The sequence below is a fragment of the Brachyhypopomus gauderio genome, unplaced genomic scaffold, assembly GCF_052324685.1.
Source record: "Brachyhypopomus gauderio isolate BG-103 unplaced genomic scaffold, BGAUD_0.2 sc52, whole genome shotgun sequence".
Taxonomy (NCBI): Eukaryota; Metazoa; Chordata; class Actinopteri; order Gymnotiformes; family Hypopomidae; genus Brachyhypopomus; species Brachyhypopomus gauderio.
In genome coordinates, this window is record NW_027506877.1 from 434,240 (window position 1) to 442,500 (window position 8,261).

The 8,261-nt window shown below is 49.2% G+C and overlaps 1 protein-coding gene across 3 annotated transcripts in view; it reads right to left on the reverse strand.

Annotated features, from left to right (window-relative positions):
* Positions 1–429: 429 nt before the first annotated feature.
* Positions 430–8,261, reverse strand: part of htr2cl1 (5-hydroxytryptamine (serotonin) receptor 2C, G protein-coupled-like 1) — a 100,103-nt gene continuing 92,271 nt past the window's right edge. For all 3 annotated transcript variants that reach the window (XM_076987477.1, XM_076987479.1, XM_076987478.1), the window contains exons 3-4: positions 5,047–5,247; positions 430–2,822 (exon numbers count right to left, since the gene is read on the reverse strand). In XM_076987477.1, the coding sequence (XP_076843592.1) occupies positions 1,870–2,822; positions 5,047–5,247 (1,154 nt within the window). In that variant the 3' untranslated portion in view covers positions 430–1,869. The remainder of the gene's footprint in view (positions 2,823–5,046; positions 5,248–8,261) is intronic.

The window sequence follows — 8,261 nt, forward strand, 5'->3', positions numbered from 1 at the left end:
AAGTGTGCAGTGTGCATATAAACTGTTTACAGTGTCCTGTCTATGTACATCCTCTTTATTATAATGTTTGAGCTCATCATCTGTACTTGGCAGGTAGTATTATTTTTTGTTATAGGATCATTTAGGATGTTTACGTTATAGGATCATTTTACGTGTGTGTATCGTTGTGGGCCCTGTTTCCCCAAAAGCATCGTATTGTTAAGACCATCGTTGTAACAAGAATCTGTGTTTTACAATGCTTTTGTAAACCCAGTCCTGGTCAGGTCTTTTTTCTTTCTTTCCTTTTTTGTTATTGTTTTATTGTTTACTTTGTTGAAGATGCTTTGAATCAAATGTGTTACAGTTGTAAAAAAAATTACAGTACTAGAATTAGAAAAAATACACAATACTGTCATTAAGCAATAAACTTGCAAGAATGATAATGGACGTTTATTAAATAAATAGCAGCATCACAAAAAATATAATGTGTAAATGATTCAGACATGAGAAGTGTTCTGAGCAAACATTCACAGGTTTTGGTATAAAATGGCAGTTTGAATGAAATGGCAGTTTTAATACATAGTGAGTCTTAAAATTCTACACAGTCACAAAACAGCAAGAATTTACAGCAATTTACATAACACATTCCTATAGCTCCTCAGAACACATGGAGTGGGTCTGACAGAGCGTTCTTTTGGGTTGTCCTAACTGTAATGCACACGGTGTGTTTCTCTTCTCATCTCCTGTGCAGTGTCATTCTGTGTCTCTGCAAAACTCAACCCAACAAAGTGACCTGTGCAGCCACTGGAGAGAGTCCTTCAAAGCTAGCCACGGTGAATATTTACCTCGAAGTAAAGAAAATCCTTGGAGAGAGAAACATCTTCTATGTGTATAAACACAGCCCTGGGCCCGTGGCCTTTCTCACCCCTTCCCCACACCCCTGTGACCTGTCTCACACCTTCCCCAGGCCCCTCGCCTCTGTGGTGAGGTTCGTGCACAAATCTGACCTGTAGTAGCTCTCCTAGCTCACGCTCTGCATGCTCTCGTCAAAAATGACCTCTAAAATTTCAATTGCATTCCATTCCACAAGTTTGCCAAAGGATGCACAGTTACAGGTGAGCGGTGACTCTGAGATGGTCAACGACTTTTGGAAGTTTTCTTCGTAACCATGAGGTTGTAAGAAATGAGGACAAAATATCCCAAATCCTACCTCTCCAAAATGTGTGTATTATTATGCATAGATAGTCCTATTTTCTACCAACAATGTAAATATATATTGAAGCGAGGATATGTAATGACAGCGTAAGTTTTTCAAAGCTTCAATGTAACTGGTGTAGACATTTAAAACCTGACATTTTTTTAGAATGTAGGTCAGCCTCCTTTTGCTCTTTTGTTATACGTAATCTGCAACTTCTGTAAACAACCCCATGAGGGTGCTGTAACTCTCTCTCTGGAAGCCTTGTTGCTTAGTTAACGGGACACACTGTTTAGCACTGTTTATTGACAATCCGGAATAAGTCATGCAACACTTTTTTTTGGCATTCCTGTTTATCTGAACCTGTTTGAACACATTACCATCAAGGAAGTTTTCATTGTTTTTATTACATAGATTTTTAATTCACATGTCATTCCTGCACAGTGCTGGGTATCCTGAAGTGCCCCAATGCATGTGATTACGAACCAGTCCCAGGTGCTGCGAATCTCCACTACTTATCGCTCCCCAACATTCCAAAATGGCTGTGTCACAATAGATGTTGTAACAACAGCCAATCAAAATGCTGGGGAGTGTTCCATCGGGGTGCGGCAGGTCCATTAGGGATGTAAGGAAGAAAACAAAGACACTTCCCATCCTGGTGCCCATGTCACAGCAGGAGAACCCGCTGTCACCACTCAGACGGTGCTGGTGTGCTCGGAGAGCGAGTGGCAGCTGTTGACAGTGAGTCCGGGCTGCATCTCCAGCCCGAGCTCCGTGTCCGTGTCGGCGAGCTCCAGGTTGCGGAGCCCGTTCCCGCCTCCGTTACGGCAGTTACTGTTCCGGTCGACGGAAGCCTTTCCACAAATCAGGAGGGGCGTGACCGCGGCATGGGAGGGGCACGGCACGTGGATGGGAATCGGCTTGAGCCGCACCCCTTTGTACTGGCAACGCATGTAGTTGGAGAAGGCCCGTCTGTAGGTCTTATTGAAGAGTGTGTAGACTAAAGGGTTGACTCCCGAGGAGATGTACCCCACCCACACGAAGACGTTGAGCAGCTCGGAGAGCAGTGGCTCGTCGCACGCCCCGCGGCACAGCACGAACAGGACGTTGGTGATGAAGAACGGGCACCACATCAGCAGGAAGAGGAAGAACACCACGCCCAGCACCTTGGATGCCCGCCGTTCGTTCTTGATGGCCTGCATCATACCCCGGCGGCCGTGCGCCCCGCCCGGGTCACGCCCGGCGGGCGAGCTGAGCTGAGACGGAGCCTCTGAGCCGGCCACGATGGAGATGCTGTCGGAGAGTGCGGCTGGGCTGAGGGAGGTCACGTCTCCCCCCGCCACCCGTAGACAGTTCAGACTGCTGCGCCGCGATGGGGCTGGGGGCAGGGCCAGCTGCGAAGGGGGCGGAGCCTGTGGCTGCAACGGCTGCTGGGAAGAGGCCTTGGCCTCGTAGAGGAAGACGGAGGCCTGACGCTGCAGGGCCTGTACGGTGAGGCAGTAGGTGACCACCATGATGACCAGAGGGATGAAGAAGGCCACGAAGGATCCCACCAGCACAAAACGCTCCTCGTTCAGCACACAGCTGCCGTTCACGAACACCTTGTCTTTGTTACGAAGGCCGATCACCGGGATGGGCATGGAGATTCCTGAAAGGCAGAGAGCAAGAAGAAAGAGGAGAGAGGAAGAGAGGGAGCAGAGAAAGAGGAAGAGAAGGAGGAGAGAAAGAGGGGGAAGGGTTAAGCTATAATAGCTGTGTAACCAACAAATAGTGTAACAGTGTTGGTTGCACGCGACCCGAGACTGATGCCAGTGACCAGGGTGTAAATGCTGTAATTACCCAGAAGGTCAAAGGGCAGGAGCATGTTATCGCTTATGGCTACTGTGGCCGTTCGGCAGGCTGTTCTCCAGGGAGTGGGGTTATAGCGAATTAATGCACAGCCACTGGTGGGGAGAGCTAGCAGATAACAAAAAGATCCACTTATATCCCTCATCTCTGCAGACATCACCTTCCAATGGATGGATAAGCACATATTCAATTCAATTAGAGATAATGAATCAGAGCCACGACAGATGGACGTTTAATTCTGCTTTTATATCTAAACAGAAATCAGATAAACAATGGGCTCCCGTTCAAAACAGATGGAAATTCAACCCTCAGTATATGTGGCCCTCAGTATATGTGGCCCTCAGTATATGTATCACCACACATCACCATGATGCTGATGATAGCTTAACACCAAAATGTGTTCATTGAGGCTTCGACGTTAACCTGGCAGACCGTGGAGAACAAGCAAAATAGACAGGACACACCTGACTTCACTGTCTGTTACCGTGCCAACAGTAGACGCATCATAAAGGACAGTCTCAACACTGTCCTTCCCCAGACTGCGTGTCATAAATGAAATGATGCATGACATTTTGGAATGATGGATGAGAAAGAGGTGGAGGTGGAGAACGAGGTGGAGAACGAGGTGGAGGTATACAGCTGGCATCCAGCACATATCCTCCTCAGTATACAGTATATACACATTATATATACATATACATTCATATATACATATACACACAGTAAATATATACAAGTGCATTTATAAGTGCATTTATTAAGAGTGAAGTTAAAGTCGATGAGGCAGGAATGATGAGAAACAGACAAAAAGGAGAGAGAGAGAGAGAGAGAGAGAGAGAGAGAGAGAGAGAGAGAGAGAGAGAGAGAGAGAGAGAGAGAGAGAGAGAGAGAGAGAAATGTTCTCTGGTGAGACCTCCATGAACATGATATCAAAATCGTTATGGATTCATAAGTAAGTTTCCTCCTGGCAAAGTCTATTGGTGCTCACGCATTCAAAGACATTCCGAGTAACTTTGATGTAGTTTGTGCTTACATCTTGTCAGCAAGGCACCTTTTAGCTTTGACCTTTCAAAGTTGGACCCGTCTCAGATTGCAACACACATTTTCAGACACTAGAGGGCGACCATCACTGCTGAGATGTGCAGGATCACCTTCAGTGAATAAGTAGGTTCTACTCCAGGCAGAGATCTGCTCTCCTGCAGGAGAAGAAGCCCCAGCGCCTCTACATGTGCCAGCCGACACTCAGCATCTCCAGCATCTTACCTTCTTCCTGCTCACGTGTCCTCCAGGCTCCCGAGAACCCTTATGGGAGTCTGGTGAGTTCTAGTGGTGTTGTAGCTATGTGCAAATTGCTGTATACAAACCACAAAACAGTGGCAACCAGAAGGCAGTTCCTTAACAATGTGAACTCACCACAGAACACTACAATATCACCAGATCCCATGCAGCACTAGAAGAACCACGACAGCATACTGCATGGGTCTTTCTCTTCTGAAGGGATCACCCCTTTACTGAAATATTCACCTCTAGGGCCGTGTTTACTGCTACAGATTATATATCTGTTCTTTGGGGGGGTGGGGGGGGGGGGGTGGTATCATGTTACATTCATTATCCATCCATCCATCCATCCATTATCTGAACCGCTTAATCCCTTAGTCACGGGGGGGCTGGAGCCAATCCCAACATCTCCGGGCGAAGGCAGGGTACACCATGGGCAGGTCGCCAGTCCACCGCATGGCCAACACACACGCACGCACTCACACCTACGGGCAATTTAGCACGATCAATCAACCTAACACGCATGTCTTTGGACTGTGGGAGGAAACCGGAGTACCCGGAGGAAACCCACGCAGGCACAGGGAGAACATGCAAACTCCACCCAGAGCAGCCCAGACCGAGGATCGAACCCCGCCTTGCTGTGAGGCGACAGTGCTAACATTCATTATCCTAATACAAAATTAAACAAAAAGAAATGTCTGATGTATAGTCTGTGTTACGTGTTTATTGGGAAGCCCGGTTCTGACCTATGGAGATGGTCCAGACGGCGGCGATCTTCAGCATGGCTTTGGTACGTGAGTTGAAGCGGCTGTGCTGGATGGGGTTGCAGATTGCCACATAGCGGTCCAGGGAGATGGCACACAGGTGCATGATGGAGGCTGTGGAGAAGAGAACGTCCAGGTAGATCCAGATCGGACACAGCGCGTTGGGCAAGGGCCAGGCATAGTCTGGAGACACACACACACACACACACACACACACACACACACACACACACACACACACACACACACACAGTGAGCTTTAATGAGAACTAATCTTGACTGTCCCAACTGCTGAAATCCTTTATAATCAATATGAAAAAGGCCTGGCAAGAGACAGAGAGAGACAGAAAGACAGAGAGAGAGAAGGGGAGGTAAAGAGGGAAAGAAAGGTAGCCTTGCGCCATGTAATCTGGATTTACTTAGAGCATTAAAAAGTCAAGAAAGGTTTAAAGCACTGTTTTTACCCAGCTGAAGAGGTCAGTGTGTACTAATCCTGCTCTGGATTAATATAGTCAGGGAAAAGAGTGGCCCGGAAGGGTGGGGGGTCATAGTTGGGGTTTTCACAGGACCTGTCTGATTGTCTGATTGTAACAGTAGGAGCAGGGCACTCGTGGGACTAATGTCTGCTATGGCATGTCTGAGCCGGGTCTTACTGTAACAGCTGAGTGGAGCGAGGCATATTGAGTTGGGAGAATGTATTTGAAAGGTGGAAATGTCAGATATGCTACACTGGCTTCTCTCCTCAGAGACACTGGCTCGGATCGGTGGCCAGACACGGAACACAGTTCCCATTGGCGTTTGGTGAGGAGGCTCCGCCCCTGGGCTGGCTGTGGCTCCGCCCCTGGGCCAGCTGTGGCTCCGCTCCTGGGCTAGCTGTGGCTCCGCCCCTGGGCCAGCTGTGGCTCCGCCCCTGGGCCAGCTTTGGCTGCCCCCCGCCGGCACTGGCATGTGCGGGGGCTGCATCTCCACACGGATGGACAGAGAGGGATTTTCTCCTGCAGGTTGTCATCCCTTCATTCATGTTTTTTCTTTCCGGCCGCGTTCCAAGGCAGCCCCTGTTCTGTGTGATTACAGGGCTTCAAACCAGAAACAAAAAGACACACTGGACTACAAAGACATGGAGGGATTTTGTGGCCAAGGAGAAAGAGGGACAGACTGGGGAAGAAGGAGGGTGAGGAAGAGAAAATGAGGGAGAGAGAAAATGATAGAAAGAGAGAGGAGAGAGAGAAAATGAGGGAGAGAGAAAATGATAGAAAGAGAGAGGAGAGAGAAAATGAGGGAGAGAGAGGGAAAGAGAACAGAGAAAGAGAGAGAGAGAGGGAGAAAGAAAAAAAGAGGGAGAGAGAGAAAGAGAGAGAAGAGAGAGAAAACGAGGGAGAGATATCATAATGATCTCTAGGGTTGAGTCTGTTTTTTCTATTCCCACACTCTCTGCTGTGGATGGCAGATGAAGCCACTCTGCACTGGCCTGTCAGAGCAGGAGAGCACACACTTCTCACCGAGTGGTGGAGAGGAAGACTGGAGGATGAAGAAGCGCACGCAGGTGACATCTACGTCACAGGATCATGGCAGTGTGAGTGGGATGGTGCATGTACATGAAAATCGTACATGCGCACACACACACTCTCACACACACTCGCACACACACTCACACACGATTCATTAAAGTAGCTAGTACCATGTAAAAACATACCTCTACTCATCCCTACAGTCTCTCTGTGGCCCTAACAAGCTGTGCACAGTGGAGAGAATCATTATACAAAGTGCCAGTGAAAACACATCTGCTGGTTCACCTCGTTTCCCACCTTAAGCTCGGCTGTGTGTGTCCATAAGCTCGGCTGTGTGTGTCCATAAGCTCGGCTGTGTGTGTCCATAAGCTCGGCTGAGACGGCATAACAAGGTTCTCACTGACAGGAAGAATTCAGACTTTTCGGGTGGGACGGATCTCTCGCCTCTTTGGCGCCTGTCTGCTGGACGCTCGCATGCCGTGTGGACACGTCCTCCGTGTCCAGGGCTCTGCTGGACCTGTGGGAGGCATGCGGGGGCTTCCCACCACGAGGTGTTCTTCTGCTGGGCGGGCGCTAGACCTACAACTGTGCAGGGGGAGAGCAGGGCGGCCTGAGTGTGTGGCTGGGCTTGGGCGCACAACCAAAGGCCGTAGCCATGCTGTCAAATATGGAATGATGGTGATTTTGTAACCCGAAGTTGTAAGATTAATTGCCGGTAGCATCATAAGCAGTTAGCACAGGGAAGGGGTTTTGTACAAACTCAGCACACTCACTTATCCCACGGAGTAGTGACTCAGCACACTTACCCCCCGGAGCAGTGACTCAGCACACTTACCCCACGGAGCAATGACTCAGCACACTTACCCCACGGAGCAGTGACTCAGCACACTTACCCCCCCGGAGCAGTGACTCAGCACACTTACCCCCCGGAGTAGTGACTCAGCACACTTACCCCCAGAGCAGTGACTCAGCACACTTACCCCCCGGAGCAGTGACTCAGCACACTTACCCCCCGGAGCAGTGACTCAGCACACTTACCCCCCCGGAGTAGTGACTCAGCACACTTACCCCCCGGAGCAGTGACTCAGCACACTTACCCCCCGGAGCAGTGACTCAGCACACTTACCCCACGGAGCAGTGACTCAGCACACTTACCCCACGAAGCAGTGACTCAGCACACTTACCCCCCGGAGCAGTGACTCAGCACACTTACCCCCCGGAGCAGTGACTCAGCACACTTACCCCACGAAGCAGTGACTCAGCACACTTACCCCCCCAGAGCAGTGACTCAGCACACTTACCCCACGAAGCAGTGACTCAGCACACTTACCCCACGGTTCCAAGTGAAAGAGTGAATGGAAGGGGCCTTTAGCACTTTCAGTCCATTTCTGGCAGTATAGCCCCCTTGGCTGTATATTCACACTGACTCACTTAAAAACTGCCAACACACCGGTATTATCTCTCTCTCTCTCTCTCTCTCTCTCTCTCTCTCTCTCTCTCTCTCTCTCTCCCACCTCCTCCACCCCTGTTTTCACTCAAAAAAGAGAGAGAGAAAAAAAAAAACACGCTCCAATGAAACAATGAGCGAAAATATTGGGAACATGATGAGACAATTCTCTGGTGTTATTTATGTATGACGGTTGGAACTGACTGATGAAACCGAACATGGACCGTTATGATTTCCGTGTG